Below are 18,899 nucleotides of genomic sequence, written 5' to 3'. Positions count from 1 at the left end.
AAAATTGTAAGGTTCTGTTACCATCATATGTTGGAGGCCTCAGTTGATTTTTTTTTTTTTTTTTTTTTTTCCTTTATCATTGGGTTCCAGTTTTCTCCTATTTATTCCACTGTGGAATTGTGTTGTTGTGGGTATCTGTATTTTTACTAAATACAGCAGCCTGTTAGCACGTATTTAGCATAAGTGTTGGTGTGTCTTTTTGTATCAATGAAATGTTCTGACTTTCAAAAAAAAATAAGCATCTTTTTTATAAGAATTTGATCAAATTGCTTAAGCCTTCACCATTTCTCTAAGACTTGTGACATTATCTCACCCATTTTAAGTTACATTTCAGCCTGACTGAGGAATCAGAGTAAGGTTTACCAAATATTGTAGAGGAATAGATACGGATTTGGATTTTACAAAGTTAATATGAAAGATAATCACATCTTCCCTAAATGAGTAAAACTACTTGAAGAATGGAATAATGCTTCTTCTTTTCCCAGTGCTTTGTTGCATTATGTGAAATATTATTAGAAACAAAGCTGACAGTTTCATTGTGTACCTCAACAGATGTTGTGGATATTTTGTTTTGCAGAGACTTCAGGCAAAGCCGGACCTGGACAGTTTCACATCCCTCACAGCTTAGCTCTGATCCCTGAATTGAGTCAGCTTTGTGTTGCAGACAGGGAAAATGGTCGAATTCAGTGCTTCAGGTTAGAAACTGGGGAGTTTGTAAGAGAGATAAAGCACAAATCATTTGGAAGAGAGTTGTTTGCTGTTTCATATTCTCCAGGTAATTCTTTTTCCTGTTCTTGAGATTTCAGGTAGTAGTTGTAGGATTGCCAATATGTCACAATACGTAAAATAATATTTTATAGAGTTCTATTGTGTATCTTCAGCCAGATATTTATTCTCTTTCAAGGTGGTGTTGATGTAATGGAAAATTTTAGAGCTGTCTGTTTTTCCAATTTGCAGGAAGGGAAGCTTGCATAAATCTCTGCTGCTGAGAAATGACTGATTAGGCTCCCTAAATGTGATGTCAACAAGTAGATTATACTGTTTGCATCCTGGTGACTGCACAGTCAATAATTCGTTAGAAATTATGTTTTAAAATATTCATTTCAAGCTCCATTAAGAAGAGCAAACTATAGAGCTTCCAAGCCATCAAGAAAAGTGTTGAGTTTCTTAAAACAAAAAATCTGAAAGCAAATAGTTCTAATTTAAAAGTTGTAGGATTTACTGTTGAAATTTGATGAAATTTGATGAAATACAATTACTGTATTAAGGTTTTCAATCAGATTATTAAAACCAATACCAAAAGTAGTAGAAATATTAAGAACTGGACTAGGAATTTTGGAATGTCTGACCCCTGACTCTCTAGTTGATATCAGATTTAATACTGAGTTTATCTCTGTTTCATTTTCCAAGAATTTAACAAATGCTGTTCAAGTTGAGATACTCGATGTGTAAAGCCCACTGCTGTTTCTGGCAGTGGCAGCAGGAGATGTGTTCTAGCGAGGGAGTGCAAGTCAACTGCATTTTGCAGTCTGCTCCTCTTTTTCTCCCCACACACCCACAGCTACTTTGTCTTAAATGTGGTAGGTGATGACTTTTGACTTTGTATTCATAGTCTCTATCTATAAACCTGTTGCCCATGAGTTTTTCTAATAGTTTTTTGGGATGCAGACAGTTAACCATCACTCAGTATTCAACATGTGGGCATGACTTCTTACCTAGTGGCAAACTTGTCCTCCTTTACTAATGTTCTTCCTGTTGTTGCTTAACATTCTTTTGAAACTGACTGCCGCTGCACATGCTGCCAAAGATTTCAGAGACCTTTTGTGGTTGCTCTTTGATCTTGAGCTGTCACTATGAGTTCCAATCAAAGCTTCACGTATATAAGATCTAGATATTTTTTTTTTTTCTCATAGCAGCAACACCCTGCAGTTGCCTTTGAAGCTCTTCTGCCATCTGTTTGACAATTCAATAAAAAGTCTTTCTGGATGCTTTTCATATCAACACATAACCATTGCACAGAATTCAGTATCTTTCTCAGTCTGGAAGCGTGGCTGTTAACAGAGCTAGATGACACAGTTTGGCTTGAGTTACTTAATTTCACATTTGACTTCCTTCTTAACTTCAATAGATGGCATCCATGCCTAGAGTCTTTCTAACCTCCAACTTTTCTAAAGCTTTTTATATATCTCCTTGAAGTTGAACTGGATTCTCTGCATCTTGGGTACAAAAGAAATTGTGTGTCAGAATCCCCCCAGCATACTCAGCAGTGAGAAGTAACCAGTATTGAGCTTCCTTTTTCACATCCTTGCGGTCCCACTGGTTGCCTTTTTGATTCTCTGTTTAAAAGTTTTTATTGCCAGAGAAAACATCCATATTAAAGCATGGTTTCTATTTTTTCAACTCTTCTACATTCCTGCTTTTGTTTGCCCAATCTGTAAAATAGTGTTCTTCATTCTTGTCATTTGTACATTTCCAGTTCTTAAATGATAAAATTTTGCCCATTGACACCTTACTTAACTTCTCTATTGTTGCTTAGTTTCCTGTTGAGTTACCTCTGTCTCTGCCAGCCTGACAGGTTTTTTCATGTATACTATCTATTATTATTGATCTGCTCTGTAGTTTGCAGTGTGTGGGTTGTTACAGAAAATCCAATGTTGTTGCAGGTGGTCTGCTCTTTGCAGTTAATGGAATGCCTTATCCTGGAGAGTCAGAACCAGTGCAAGGATTTGTGATGAACTTCTCTACTGGAGAGATAATTGATAGTTTCATTCCACTTAGAAAGGTAGAGTATTGTACAGAGTTCCTGGTGTATACTTACATTCAGGAGATTGTTGACAATGTTCTACTTCTGCAACTTATGGAAGATTATTATGTTATTATTGTAGAAAATGTGTTGTTTCCAAATGTATGATTTTTCAAAGGAGTTTTTCGTAATAAGCTTGGTAAGGAAGCTGAATTATCAGGTCACACTCAAAAATTATACTACCTTCAATGTAATCTCTTTGGTCAACACCATCAGTTAAGATAAGTTTAATTTATAGCTGGCAGAAAGTTATTAAAACAAATATAAAAGAAAAATAAAGGTCCAGAAGTATTCATACAGTTACATGCTAGTAATATGTCTGAAAGAAAATGGTTTTCCTAAGCAGAAATAAAATTGAACATGGTTCATGGTTGCTTCCTCCCTTTGCAAAAGATTAGTGTAAAGACTAAATGGCATTTATACAGTATTATGAAAAATTAAAGTAAAACTGTTGATTGTAGATCACCTTAGACTAAAGAATGAATGTCAAGATTCCCATTTGTGATTGGCATATACACTCTGATTTGCAGTCCAGTTTCAAGTGATGCTAGAGAGAGAGATTTATTCCTGAGTATAGCAAATTGTTGTGCTGCCTACAGACTCTAACAAATACTGAATGTGTGGACTTGTAACTAGGATTCATTATTTCTGAATAAACACACATAGGAAATTCTGTCATAACATTAGCACATCAGTAGTCCTTCTGAGGATTTTTTTATCCAATGGCTTTCAGCAATGTGTTCATTTATAATTGCCAAAGTATTTTCATTATTGTCTTGAGAATCAATGTGTATTAGATTGTTTCAAGTATTTGTGCAGTTACAGATTCTTGGGAAAAAATTGCTGTGTACATGAATTTTGTCTCCAGGCAATAAACAGGTACACAGCTTTCATAATTTGATCCAAGATCAGTCTTAACTTGATCCAAGGTCTTTCACCTAGGAATATCTTGAGTGAAATAAATGAAAATTCTGCAGATTGAGTCTTGAAATACTTTTGAGTTGTTTTTATGCTTTTATAAAATTTTATATGCACAAGTAAAATAGACACACTTCTTCATCTGGGAAAAATTTCACTAGGATTTTTACGAAAAACAAAAGTAATGAAAACTGTCTTATTAATATTTAGAAAGGATGACTATACTGAATTTTTTAGTATTTATTATCTGTACTCCTAATTACTTCCTTTCCATTTGGCTTATGAGAAACTTTACCCATAAAGAAATGTGATTTAGGATGAAAGTGATGATTGTTTTTCTGGTTTTGTATGTTTTTGGTGGTGGTTGGTTTGGTGATTTTTTATTTTTTTTATTTTTTTTTTTTTATTTTTTTTGAAAGCAAGAGGGGTGGTTCTTTCTTTTATAAACAGTTCTTTGTGTTAGCAATGTGTAAAGGATGTAGTTTTCAGTCCTGAGATCTAAAATAGAACACTTAACAGAATTTGACCTGATAAATAATTCACCATATTCAGTTTTCCAGGCTACTCACTAGAAGAAGAAATTCTTAATATGGCAGCCCTACTTGTCAGGAAAGTAGTTCTAGATTAAGTCAAAGCCTGCTGCTGCAGGTATCCCTAAGTCATGAGTAAAAGAAATGATACGTTTAGAATCTTCTTTTAGGGAGGAATCTGTAACTCCCCGTGTCCACACAAGTACAGTAAATGTCCAGGAAAGCATTTAGGAAAGAACAGCATGTGCTTCTACAAAAACGCTGCCTTATCCCAGTTTTTATTCCAGGTTCTTTGATTTCTCAGGGCTAGGAGAGTGAGCTGCCATTTACTCCTAAAATGTTTTATTCTTGGGAGCAGTAATAATAGCTGGGAAGAGACATACATTAAAAACAGTGCCTGATAACTTTTAGTTCTTCTCTGGTATATAAATTATAAGTTGCAGATGGAGTAGGTGTTCCCTTGGAATGTACTCAGCACTGTGGCAGCTTATTGCTTCTCCTTGAAGTTCTTCATTTAGTTCTTCATTTCTTCATAGTCTGCAGAAACCAAGAACAATAATTCAGGTCAAAAAGTTAATTTGAAGTCGAAAGCCGTGTGGAAGAGCCCATTCTGGGGAGAGTTAATATCTTTGGCACTGTTTGTTTCCCTGCCTCTTATTTTTATCTTCACTTAAACAGATCAGCACTTGTGTCTCACACTTGTCTGTACATCTTATGGTTATGACTGAGAGGCCATTCCTATTTTGAGATAACAATGTATGATAATAAGCAGTATCATCTTTTAATAATCATTCTAAACAATAGTTCAAATCTTTTTATGTATTTTGATATGTCTCCTGATCTGTTTTATATATATATTATTTTATATAATATGACTGTATGTAGTGTGCTCACTAAAACCATACATATTGACTGGTAAACTATGGTTTTTCCATTCATCACACTCCTAACTTGTAAAATGGGATCCTATTTCAGGTGTTACTAACATTAAACCTGTAAGCAATGATACAGTAGTAGAGCATGCCATCATGCTTCCTCGAAAAAGGAACCACTTAGCCCAGATTTTCCTAGGCTTCTTGGAGAATGAGTGATCTAGTGCCAGTGCTTAAAGCTGCTAATGGAATGTGTACATGCTGATATGTTTTCTCTGGAGAATCTGTGCTTAGGAACATTGAGGTTGCTTTCCTTGATTAAAAAATAAGAAATGTAAGTTTGCACTGGGGGTAGCCACATAGCACTATCCAAAATGTCCACCTTTAGTAAACTACATTTCAATACCACTACCGTTCATAGCTATATGTGCAGTATGTATCTCATATTTCACTGGATAAAACTGAATGCTGAAATATGAATAGGAATTGTTAAGCATTAATGTATCTGATACTCTCCGTGACGTTATCCCTGGAGAAGGCAAGTGAACAATAGAGGTGTAATTCCTTTCCTTTCACTTGCATTAGATCTGCAGTATTTTCTGGTCTAAGAACTAGATACGACCATTCTCGGGCTTTAGAGTGAAAAAGGCCTCATGAACGTGTAGGCACTGAAGAGTAATCTGTTGCTGCTTATTTTCACAGAGCTTTGAGATGCCACATGATATTGTTGCTTCAGAAGATAAAACAGTATTTGTTGGAGATGTTCATGCCAGAACAGTGTGGAAGTTTGCATCCACAGAAAGTATGTTCTTTTTGTTCTTAATGTCACATCCTGACATTTCGTGTTTTCACCTCTGTTATCTGTTACTGGTTTAATCACAGTGATTTCAGTACACAAAATATTCTACCTGCAGAAGGTCTGTTACAAAAACAGCATTACTGTACGTTCTGACAAAGGGGAGTCCTGTGTATATGAGAACATATCAAAATGCATTTGCCTCATGGTAGATCTGTCTCTAGTTACATCAGTGCATGCTTACACAAAAGTATAACTTTTTAGCATTTTGTTTGTTTTTGTGTGTCATATGCTGAAGTCCACTGCTTCCTTTGGAAACTTTCTGGGGCTGAAATGAAATCATGAATCAGCCTTAAACTTCTTTTCATTTGTTTGGGAATAATTATCCTTGGAAAATGAATGTAGCATCCTTTGAATTTCTATTCCTATCAAGTAGAAATATTTTCCAATTTTAATCTAGTAACCCCCAAGGTTAGATATCAGGGAGAGAAGCCTAATTAGTCAGATATCAGTTTAGTAGGATTCAGAGAAGAGAATAAATGGAGTAAGGATATATAAGGATAATGAATAAACTTCAAGACAAGAAAAATATGAAATACCATATACCAATAAAAATATACCATCAAGTCATCTCAGATTAAAAAAAAATATATGAGAGAGAGAAAGTCTCAGGCCTCAGGATGTTAGGCAACCAACAACAGCCTGCTGTTATAAATGAACTTCTGACTAAGCCAATTACTCCACATTTGTCTGTTCATAATTCACGGATTTTCCTATGAGGCATTTGATATCAGCTGCTGTTAGTAAAAGGAAATGGAACCAGATAAATTTTAGTCTGAATGGATGTACCTTCTTTTCTGCATCTGGTTACCTGAACAAGAGCACTTATAGTCCTATTCAAAGAAATCTGAGAATAAGAACAAATTGATTTCTTCATCACTTATGCATTCAGAGAGAAAAGTCCTTATTTTCTTTTTGGCTGAAACTGCAGTACAGCACTGCAGTAGCTAAGGAGTTCTGGTTCAACCTATCTTTAATCTGTCATAGTTTGTGTTATAATTGGCAGTGCTAGTCTTTGTAGGGCCTCCTGGAAGCCTTGCACATATCCATAAAGCATAAGAATTAATTATTGCAAATGCTTTTTATGAATCAAGGTCTCTTCTTTTTTAAGGCCTTGTGTGCTGCTGAATAGTTTATTTTGACTCTACTTTCTGAAGTTCAGATGCTAATGGGATTGTTTACTATAGGGTTGTACTGTACATTTGAGAAAGCGAGCAGGAAAATGTCACTGAGTGTCCTTCTGAAATGTCAGTTGTCCTGAAGAATGATTTTGTTTTACAGAAATGGAACATCGGTCAGTTAAAAAGGCTGGTATTGAGGTGCAGGAAATAAAAGGTTAGTCTGATCCTGAATGGAAATGAAGGAATGACAGTTTTCGTATAGACTCTTTCCATTTCTGCCAAACTGGTGTAAAAATAATTGCAAACTAGTTTTTTCACCACCATTTCATACATAATATTCATTGATAAAATGAATAGCACAGAAATTAAGAGAAAGCAGCTTATAACCATGTTACTTAGTAGGCACTAACTCGCACAGATCAGTAATGGCATGTGCTTTGCAAGTATGAAAAATAGATAAAAATTTAACAAGGGGTTTAGTTTCATATCACTGTCTGCCTTGGTCCAGATTGGCATCTGTGGGTGCAGAAATAGCTCTGAAATAATGGTGCTCCCACAGCCTTCTCCTTATTCTATCATTCTCAACCAACAAAGAAGGTTTTTTTGGGACAGCAGTTGGTTCATCTTTCTGCACAGTCTTTCAACATGTAATCTCCTTGGTTGCACTACATTGTATTCTTATCTCTTTCTTTCTAGACTTATTACTTATATTTTATCTGAATGGGAACAGGGGATAAAGAAGGAAAACGTAGAAATTTAGTATGAAGGTATTAGGGAATGTATATAGGTAAACTTGAAGGGGGAAAATAGTAGTTCATGAAGATGAAAAGTAGTTTTAATAATTAATCTTATGTCCTGTGACTTTCATGCTGGAGAGGAAAAATTTATTTTTTGTTCAGCAAAATAGTGCTTGGCAACTAAGAGAGCTTTATAAAATGTTCAGCTGTTCTTATTTGGTTTCCTTTGGTTGGATTCAGTACTTTTTTTTCTTTATGTGTGTATTTGCAGACAGAAGAATGTACTAAAAGATCTCAACTGCCAAATGTAGCATGTAGGAAAAAAAAAAAAAAAGTAGATGGCCGTTACAAAGCAGTGAAATTCTTCCTGTCAAAACAGTTATCCTGTTTTATCTCTATCAGATCTTTACATCAGTACTCCTGAAGCATTCAGTAGGGGAAGTGCTGACAATGAAACATCCACAGTATAAATAATCCAGGGATGTGTCAATGTATTTCAGCTTTTTTTTAGGTAGATACCATGCTAGCTGACAACTTGGATGTTACAGAGAATATTGAAATAGTTAAGAACTGTTTCTTACCCCTTGAGATACTAAGAGTCTCTAAAGTGAAAATATAGAATCATAGATTCACCAACAGCTTCAAAAAGACCTCCAAAATCATCTAATCCAATTATCCACCTAAACCATGTCCCATAGTACCACATCTGAACATTTCTTAAACACCTCCAGGGTCTGTGACTCCAATGCATCCCTGGGCAACCCCTTCCAGTGCCTGATCACACTATTGGAGAAAAAAAACTTCCTAATATCCTACCTGAACCTCTCCTGGCACTACTTGAGGCCATTCCCTCTCATCCTATTGCTAGTTATGCCACAGAAGATTCTGACCCAGACCTTGCAACAGGCTCATTTCAGGCAGTAGACGGCTATAAGGTCTCCCCTGAGCCGCCTTTTCACTGCACTAAACAGTCTCAATTCCTCCAGCTGCTCCTCACAAGATTTGTGCTCCAGACCCCTTACCAGCTTCATTGCTCTTCTCTGAACACTTTCCAGGGCCTCAATGTCTTTCTTGTAGTAAGGAGCCCAAAACTGAACACAGTACTTTAAGTGCTGCCTCACCAGTGCTGAGTACAGGGGGATGATCTCCACCTTGTTCCTGGTGGCAACGCTATTTCTTATGCAAGTCAGGATGCCACTGAGCTTCTCGGCCATCTGGGCACACTGCTGGCTCATGTTCAGCTGAGTGTAGACACACACCCAGGTTAGTTTCTTCCACACAGTCTTCCAGCCACTCTGCCCCAATCCTGTAGCACTACCCATTGGGGTTGTGGTAGTCAAAGTGCATTTGGTCCTGAACCTCATACAGTTGGCTTCAGCCCAGCCAATCTAGCCTGTCCAGATCCCACTGAAGTGCCTTCCTACCTCAGGCAGATTTAAGTCCATTCCCCACTACTGTCTGGGCCCAGCCACCCAGACATTTCTTTACCCAGCAAAGAGTGTACCTCTCCAAGCCACAGGCTGACAGCTTCTCCAGGAGAATACTGTGGAAGACAGTTGCTGAAGTCAAGGTAGACTGTGTCAACAGACTTTCCCTCATCCACCAAGTGGATCACTTGATCCAAGGAGATTGGGTTGGTTAAGCAGGACCTGCCTTTTGTGAGGGCTGGACCTTGATCGGCTGGTTGTCCAGTACATGCTGTGCGTTCTCACTCTTTTTTTTGGAGGACTGCAGGATTGCTCGTAGATTGGCAAGGATACAGATAGGAAAAGGAGTTCATGGCTATTTGAACAGAGAGCGGGTTATCTTTCTAATAACATTGAAATTTGAAGTGTCTACTATTCATTCAGATAATTTTTTAATTGGATACAGAATAGAATCAATTTTTGTGATGTAGCTACCTTTTTAGACAGGCGGTTAAACATTAAAATAACATAGACAGTTTTAGTTGTGAAAAAAGTAGCATGAAGTACATGGTCTTTCATACACTTGAAACATTATGTAAGGATTTTATTGAAAGTGTTTTTCTCAGCGTAGGTGGACAGGAAATAGTTGGGAATGACTGGATAAAGTTTTCAAAAGCTCTTTACAGAGCCAGAGTTCTTGCATGAGACACAGCTCTTCTGAAAATGTAACCCTCAGTCACAAGTTTATGGAAAATAACATTAAGCACTATCTTTTTTTGTCTGTGATAATATAACCCATATGAGATTTATGTATTTATTATGAGAAAGTAATTTTCAAAAGATTTGCTTATTTGCAAAACAAACTTTCTCAGGATCTGTCCATATTTAAAATTAATTAATTAGTTAATTAAAGGCAAAACTCTGTCTGGCATCTCTCTTTTGTGAGAAAAGGGAAAAAGTATTCTTGCCAGAGAGTGGTATCATTCACAGTCTCTGCCTTGTTCTTCTCTGAGGTTAGAAGTAAGCATTGGGAAGGAAAACTTTCTGGAGCCAGACAGGAGTGGAGAATGAAATCCTTCTTCAGTGAGAGCTAATTGTGTCTCCATTTGCCTTTTGTTTCCTTGTCACTCAGCAGTTAGGCGTCCTAGTGGTTATTTTCTTTAAGTCCTCATTCTGTTGCTTGATGCTTATGAATTACTTACTGAAATTGTCTTCTTTTTAAAGCATCAGAAACAATTGTAGAAGCCAGATTGAAAAATAACCCAGAATCAACAGACCCTCTAAAGAAGCAGGAAAAACAGCATTTGGTTCGACAAGCGAGCACTGGAGTTTCCTTTGTTCTTATTACAACTCTTCTAATTATCCCTGTTGTTGTCCTGCTGGCAATTTTAATATTTATTCGTTGGAGGAAGACAGTCTATGGAGGTAACCATAACTAACTATACAAAACAAGTTTTGATGGTTCCATTTCAGCACATCTCTGAACATAGAGGGATATGGGTGTGAGGAGAGGTGTGCTGTCTCCCTTTACCCTTGTATGCAGGTTCAGTGATGCTGCATGCAAACTAAGCATTGGCGCTCACATAGCAGTGACACCTGAATTTGTTTTTGCACCTCAAGCCACCGTCCTTTACCTTTAATTGGTCTCAAGAACGTATTTGTTTTGTTGGCCAGAGTCTATTAACAGTGCAGTTTGATTTTCACTTTGGGATCTTCATGTTGTTGAGAACAGAGGGATGTGGGTATTACAAATGCATAACCATGCGTTGCTACAATATACAATATAATAATGAATATATACAATATTCATTGCTCTGAGAATTTTGCCTCATGATTACAGTGCTACTTAAATTTGTTTTTAATTCATATTATATAACAGCATTTTTTTCTGAGAAGCTGGTGATCTGTAGTAGGAGTTTGATAATTAGATTTTTTTCGTATGGCATAATGAATTTTGTGAAAGGTAATTCTCAGTAAGCAAAGAAAATGTACGTGGAACTGGCAAATGATAGTTCTGCCATAGGCTCAGACATGGTGTGAAAGAATGGGCCATTCAGCAGTCTGATTTTACTGTGCCACTGAATTGGATATAATTTTTGATGTGTTAAAATCTCCTTCTGACTGCTGTCTGTTTTCAAGCATGTATGGCACAGCTAGCGTGCCCTCACTGGATTACTGCACTACTGTTTTCAGTAGTAGCAGCATCTGCATATTCCGTAGTGATTCAAATAAGAATTACATAGAGAAATTTTAGGTATGACTTGTTGTTTTTTTTTGAGATCAAGAATTGGAAGACTTACCAGAGAGGAGGATGTTCTTTGTACGAAAGGGATTCATCTCTGAAGGCAGACTATGCCACCTGCAAATGTCAAGCCATATTTTGTCCTGTGCCAGAGTGTAGTTGTTGGTTATGCACATTATCAACCGCAGGGTTCTTGTCCTTTCTGTAAGCTCTTGGTGGTAACAGAAGTGAACACTTGAAGGAATGAAATTCTAAGAAATAATTTACGTGAGAATCTTCTCAGTGGCTGAAGTGCCATACACTGAGTATTTGTGATGTGATTGTTTTGTTAGGAATTATCACTCTTCACCTTAACTGAGAAGTTGAAAATTCGATGTCCTTGGTGCTCCCAATCAGTGTGTTCAGTGTCTGTGCTCTGTGTTAAAAAACAGAAATAATTACTGAATCATAGAATATAATTTTTAAGGTCATTTTTGAAATCTGTGTTATCTTTCAGCTGATGGGGAGCACAAACTTGACTCAAATTCAGGCCGAATTTTAGGCAGACTTAGAGGTAAGTAACACCTAAAATCTTTTAAGCACCCAGTAGATGAAAGTTTTTTTCTTTTGATAACTTCTAGTGGAACTTTCTCAGGGGAAGTTCTGGGAAAATGTCTTTTCTAACTCCCTTCATCCAGCAGTATCTGCCCACTGAAAAGGAAGTGGAAGATCAAAGTCTGTTAATAATGTATCTGGTGAATGGAATGAAGTGCTTTGAGATGTGGGCAATCTGGTAGAGGTGCAGATAGCCTGCATAAAGACTTCCAATAAAACAGTGTTTGCTGCAAATAAATATTTGAAACTTCAGCGATGGTAGATTCCATAATCTATGCGATTAGGCTCTTGTGCAGATCTCTAAGAACACTTTCTAGCAGGACTCTTAAAAGAAGTACTGACGGTGTAGGTAGATTTTTGATTTTCCTCTCTCGCACTAGAGCAATTTTTGACAGTGATTTCCTTCCCACAGGAAAAGGTGGTGGTGGCCTCAACCTTGGGAACTTCTTTGCAAGTCACAAAGGCTACAGCCGAAAAGGGTTTGACCGTCTCAGCACCGAAGGAAGTGATCAAGAAAAAGATGAAGATGATGGCACAGACTCAGAAGAAGAATACTCGGCACCTGCACCCCCACAAGCACTTTCTTCCTCCTGAAAACAGCCTTTGCGTTCTCCATTATATGATTCAACCCAGAATGTCAGATTCCTTTTCCCTTAAGCACGTTTAAGGTTTTGTGTATTTAATTGTAAACTGTACTAGTCTGTGTGGGGCTGTACACTGGTTTCTTTAATTTTTGTTTGGTTTTTGTTCTCTTTTCAAGTGGAGGAGTGTATGGAAGTTCCATATCAGTGCCGTTGTTTTTTATGTGACCATCTTAATAAAGCATAAAGTCTTCTGATTGCAGCACTGATTTAAAGCAGTAGTATTTTCTCATAAAAATTGGGGATCTTTTCTGTATTTGTAAATAAATTGTATTACCTGCTTCGAGAAAGTATTTTTCCTATAAATATTCAGTTGCCAATTTCTTTTTTGTGCCTTTCCTCTTCCATGTCCTTAACCTGTTGCAGTACAGAGAAAATACAGTGCCACAAGAAAATGAAGCTGCTAAATCTTCTTCTATTTTTTTAAAATCACTAACATTATATTGCATTGAAGGAAAAAAAAAAGTATCTATTTAATTGTTTTTTCTTCTTGACTTGATGTGTTTCTGGGATGTCTTATTTTTAGATGGTATCACTATTAGAACACTATTTTCAGGAACTGAATGTAATTTGTGTAATAAAGTGTTCGCAGAGCATTAGCTGGCTGAGTGTACTCTGGAATTTTTGCATGCTTTTAAGTTTTTTGTATACAACTTTTGTAAAAGTTACACAGACTACTTAATACGGAAAAATACCAAAAAAAAAAAAAGTCTTCTATCAGAGGAGAAAAAGTGCTATTTTGTGTGAAAGATGGAAAATATTTTGCTGTAGCACACGGTTTGGTTTCCTTGTTTTGGGGCTTTTTGTGGTGTTTTTTTTGTTTTGTTTTGTTTTTGTTTGTTTGTTTTAACAACTCATGATTTACATACACGTACAAAATCAAGCTTAACCATTTAACCATTCCTAACGTGCTCCCTCTTGGAGCAGAAGACTGGCGGATATTTGTCCTCCTGCCTGAGTCATCGATGTGTGAATCACTGTGTGACGTTGTCATGATTTATCAGTCTACTTTGAGGATCACAGTGTGATTAATCTCCTTCTAAAACCTGAGTTATAAGCAGAGTGTACGCAGCTGTAATTGCCACAGGGTTTTATGAAACAGCTTTCATGATCATCATTGTGGGTGTTGTAGTGCACTGCTGCTGATGCAAAGTGCTCAAAAAATAGGCTTTGGGTTCCTTGTGGCTGCAGCATTTCCAAGGCAATAAAGGTAATTGCACAGCAGCAGAAAGCAGGATTTCTCACCCAGCCTGAGTGGTTTTATATATTTTCTCCTTAAGGAAAAAGTACTTTGAATCCTGGACAGATTTTTTTTTCTAAGATAACTTTCTAAAATGCTGGAATATAGGCTCCATTTCATAAGATGTGTTCTGTGTTGCTTCCTCTCCAGATATTGTGTATTTTCCTAGTGCTGACAGTGTTTTTCTGTCCTACTTTTGGAAGCAATGGGAGGGGAGGGGAAGACAGGGGAGGTGGCTCCTACAGGCAAAACAATGCAGAGCCATCCCAGGAGCCAGCTGTGAGTCAGCAGTGGGTAGGATTCCTTGGGAAGCACATTGATTAAGAAGAATTTTCTAATTAAGCAGTGTGCTGTAGTAGTTAATGAGGATTTATAGATCAATACTGTAAATGGCAACTGCTTCTAGTTCGTGAAAGCTGGGTTTATTTCTTTCTTACCAAAACTTGGGTCAGCAGTGTGTGCCCTGCTGCGCAGCGTTAGGGTTCAGGGGTGTGGGTCACGGTACTGAGAGCCACGAGTGAATACTACGAAGACAACCTTGTCACGATTAAAAGCTGAAGTTAAGCCACTGTATATTTTCTGTATAGAAGAGACGGTAATAAACTGAAGTTTTAGCACCCTCTTTTGCCTTTACGTACAAATAAGCATATTTTTTAGTTCTTGGAACTGAAAATGTTGTATCTCCATTGCAAATAATCAAAATTTGTTAGCAAAATATTGCTATGATGTAACTGCTCCCAAAACCTCTCTCCAGTTCCTGTGAAAAATTTGCCTGTGTGCTGAAGCAAAACCTGCATGCTGCTGGGTTTGGCCTTGGTAGCTTCAAAACAAAAAGAGCATCTGGCTGGCTTTGTTAGGCGAGCACTGGGAGAGCTGCGTGGGAGCCAGGATGCAAGGGGCATCAGATTTTTCTAAATGCCAACCTGCTTCCTTCTGCTCCTTTCTGGTAATGTTTCCATTAGTTATTTCCATGTGAAGCAGGACATTCTGCTAGGAACCCCCTGGCTGATTTCATCATACAAAGTAATGAAAAAAAAAAATAAGCCACCACTAAATATGGAGACATTTGTTTAAGAGCCTGCACTGGAAGTATTGTTATACCCTCATACAAAGATGGCACGGAAAAAAATTGTTTCTTGTAAATAGTTTTATTAATTAGTTGCCAATTTTAAACTAACAAATACAGGGTTTTATTTTATTTTATTTTATTTTATTTTATTTTATTTTATTTTTTAATAATTAGAATGTGAAAAATGTAGCCGGGTGGGGTAAAGCAGCCCAAGTTTCCAGGTTTGTTGCAAGCCATCGAAGGCTGAAAGTGGTTTCTGTTTACACAAGTGTTAACAGAACCCTGCCCCAGTTCCTGTCCGCCACCACCACGCTTCTCACTGTGGCTTTATAATGTTCTTAGAATACAGCTGAAGAGAGAATTGTGTTAAAAAGGAGAGAATCTCTCAACACTGCCGTTTTATTCTCTTGAGATGGGTCTCAGGCTGCAGCACTGCTCTGTGAGACCTTGCCCTCAGGTTTGGTGAGTGTCCATTTTTGTGTAAGCCACAAAGCTGTACGGAATGTTTGGCACCATGGCAGTCAAGGTGCAAGCGGCCTAATGCACAAGCAGACTTTTTGTATAATACATATTTTGTGAGTGGTCAGTCACGCAGCATTCAAATAATATGGGTCGTGCTGCTTCAGAAATGCATCTGTACTTTCACAATTATCATCTAGTCCCAGACTGCTCTGATGTTTTCCACATCCATATGCCCACAGGAAGGAGCGCTCCAGGCTGCATCCTGCCTGCTGCCCACTCCAGGTCCAACTCCCACCATCAGTTCTGCTGGATTTCCCCTGTCTGCTTGCACCAATCCAACCTGCTGGAAAGGCTAGGAACGTACTGACTCTACCAAATGCAAAACTGGTGTTATGGCTGTGGGTATATTTGGAACAAGTGTGTTAAAGCAGATTTCAGTTAGCACGTTAAAAATGGCATGCATCTATGAAGTGAATACCAAAGTGCAGCCTTTGCTGAGAATGCAGTCTAAGGAGGAAAGGCCTTCCTGGAAAAATGAACCACTGCATAGCAGCTTCACGAGTTGTCATACCTTGCTAATGCCCTGGTGGCTGTTGGTGCTGGGAGCAGAGCCAAATGGAGCCCATGGCCATAACAGTCGCAAGAGCTGAGTCTGGCATCTGAGTGAGTACCCCACACACTGACAGACAGACAGCTTCTGTCAGACAACAGAAGTAATCAAGCTGGAAAAGCTAAGTTTGCTGAAGCCTCTCCCATTTCTACAGGATGAGTTCCTGCTCTACTTTTTCTGGGTCTTTAATCTGCAGAACTGATGGATGATGCCTCTGACTGGATGAACACTCAGTGCCAAGTTTATCCCTCTGATGGGGATAAATTTATTACTGTATTACCATGTATTACGTACCACTTGTAACTGAAATTCTGCAGAGAATACAGACCTCATTTTCCTGTGGCCCTTTTTCTGTGGGTCTCCCATTGCTGTGCCTGCCAACTTTGTGAAGAGTAGTGAGTACTTCTTCCAGTGTGCCTAGGGACTGACACGGTGATATGCACTTTGTACAGGAGGCAGCAGTGAGGCATAGAGAGATTTAAGGCATAAACTGACAAAAAAATTTCAACTACTTTGAAGTACAGTGTCTATGTAATCTGATTTATTCCCTTTCAACCCACTTGGATATCATTTTACACATGCAAGGCTCTGCTTCTTGCCATCAGCTGAAGCTCTGAGTATTCCCCATCTGCAGATCAAAGCTTGGTGATTCCTTCTGAGCACCCAGAAAAGGCCCACCTGAGTTAACATCTGGTTAATTATGGAAAGCTTTATCCACATCATTTCAGGGCCATCACATTGGCAACTTGCAGTGAGGCAGCACAGTCTGCAGCTGGGGATGCTGTCCTGCTCACAGCCTACTCACAGCCCACCTATATCTGCTATCAAGTCAGCATGGCTCCTGCAGGCCCCTTCCCCACAATCAGGGAATCCAGGAGCCCTGAAAGCAGAAGGACACCTACAGGCAGTACCCATAACTGGAGTATGGCTTCTGTACTCTAACACTTGCAAGTGCGGTGTTGGGCTGTGTAAAAGCAGAGGGGAGGAAAGGGGAACTTGTTAGGGAAGACAGCTCTCAGGCAGCTCCTGAATTACAAATTTTAAAATAAAATTACTGCCTGATTTGCTGTTACTTCTTTCTCAAGAGGCTTCTATGCCAAATTAGAGCTTATGTTCTGCACTGTTCTTCAACTGAACAGCTGGGGCTCTTCAGCCTGGGGAAGAGAAGGCTCTAGGGAGACCTTATAGTGACCTTCCAGTACCTGCAGGAGGCCTACAAAAAAAGCTGGGAGGGACTTTTTATAAGGGCAGGTAGAGACTGGATGTGGAGAGATGGTTTTAAAGTGGAAGAAGGTAGGTTTAAACTAGATATTAGGAAGAAATTCTTTATTGTGAGGGTGGTGAGATACTGGAACAGGTTGTCCAGGGTTAAGCTGCAAACGCACTCTCCCTGGGGGCTTTCAAGGCCAGGCTGGATGGGGCTTTGAGCAACTTGATCCAGAGGGAGGTGTCCCTGCCTATAGCAGGGGAATTGGAACTAGATGATCCTAAAGGTGCCTTCCAACCCAAATAATTCTGTGATTCTATGATCATAAATGTCTACACACCAGGTTTTCCATAGTAGGACCACAGGCCTACTATGTTATTACTGCTAGGTTATCTACTGTGTGTAAAAGGGATAATATCGATCATCTCCTGAAGACATTGCTAATTCCCATTTACTTATTCAGCCTTCTAATTGTCTGTCTGGTCTTATTGACTTCTGTTGGATTCATGTGCAAGCAGCATCCTCTGTGCTGATTTTCTACTGCCTGGTGAGACTGCAGTGCTTGCGTATTTTAGTTCTAGTTAGTCCAGTGAGTTAGCTGAAAACATCTATTTAACTGCTGTAAATAGTAATATAATATTTCTTCTCATTTCCTGTTTTGAAAATACCAAAGAGGCAACTGTGCAAACAGATTCTGATGTCATTAGAGTAACGATGTCAGCCACAACAGGGCACTGATACAGACATTGCACAGCCATGAGTAAAGGAAATTGATCTATTTTTCAAAAGCAGTGGTTCCAGAAGATTTGTCAACGGCTCGCTGTGAAAAGCAGCTCGTAAGTCATTGCTGTCCTTCAACAGGGAACATTCCGTTCTTGGGAGAAGGAGGGAAAAACTTTAAAATATCAAATATTGTCTAGACCTGGAACACATTAACCCAGGATGAGCAAATGCTACACAAGAGTTAAGGAAGTATTCAAATATGAGATATGGTTTTTCATTCAATACTGAAACGCTTTGAGTGTTCATACAGAGGCTTTTTGCCAGCAAATTGTTTCTCTTTTTTTGTTTTTCCTTGACACGTTTTTCATCTAACTAATTGCTAGCTGATAATTGGTGCCAAAATCAAATCAAAAAATGCTGGGAGGTGCGAGCAAATTGGCTGTTTTTTCATGCTGTGTTCTCCTATCTATTCCTCCTTCCTGAACAACTTGCCACGAGGGGGCACAAACTCTATTAAAGTACAGAATTTCTAAGAATTCTGCCAGGGAATAAGAGTCTTCTGCTACTGTCCCACATAGAACAGGCCCTCATGCCTGGTTGCAGATGGGCACTTGTGCATTTACTGAGAAGGTTTGTGCTCACCATGCTGACAAGTGTGCACTGTGCAGCACTTACCCAGGGCGAGGGCGGAAGCTTCCTCCAGTTTCCCAGAGCACCGTGTGCTATTTGCCATGTCTCAGGTTTCCTGGTGGTATCCTTTCCACAGTTTCCAGTGATTGTTTTTCGAATCATTACCTTGAAAACCCTCTCCTTTTTTCAATAAACTTCCTGTGTGCAAAGAAGGCCTCATTTTGGTGCACCCAAGGGG

At 38.5% G+C, this 18,899-nt stretch overlaps 1 protein-coding gene across 3 annotated transcripts in view; it reads left to right on the top strand.

Moving 5' to 3' along the window:
• PAM (peptidylglycine alpha-amidating monooxygenase) overlaps positions 1 to 13,319 on the top strand; it is a 69,511-nt gene extending 56,192 nt beyond the window's left edge. For 2 of the 3 annotated variants that reach the window (XM_042864904.1, XM_042864902.1), the window contains 7 exons: positions 578 to 775; positions 2,664 to 2,782; positions 5,826 to 5,925; positions 7,261 to 7,314; positions 10,468 to 10,668; positions 11,982 to 12,038; positions 12,492 to 13,319. In XM_042864904.1, the coding sequence (XP_042720838.1) occupies positions 578 to 775; positions 2,664 to 2,782; positions 5,826 to 5,925; positions 7,261 to 7,314; positions 10,468 to 10,668; positions 11,982 to 12,038; positions 12,492 to 12,673 (911 nt within the window). In that variant the 3' untranslated portion in view covers positions 12,674 to 13,319. The remainder of the gene's footprint in view (positions 1 to 577; positions 776 to 2,663; positions 2,783 to 5,825; positions 5,926 to 7,260; positions 7,315 to 10,467; positions 10,669 to 11,981; positions 12,039 to 12,491) is intronic. The other variant, XM_042864903.1, reaches the window with a different exon arrangement.
• Positions 13,320 to 18,899: the final 5,580 nt, after the last annotated feature.

This window comes from Lagopus leucura, unplaced genomic scaffold (assembly GCF_019238085.1).
Source record: "Lagopus leucura isolate 7727_CA_CO unplaced genomic scaffold, USGS_WTPT01 Super-Scaffold_774, whole genome shotgun sequence".
Classification (NCBI taxonomy): Eukaryota; Metazoa; Chordata; class Aves; order Galliformes; family Phasianidae; genus Lagopus; species Lagopus leucura.
The sequence above is the reverse complement of the archived record's forward strand: the minus strand, read 5'-3'. Positions and strand labels throughout refer to the sequence as shown.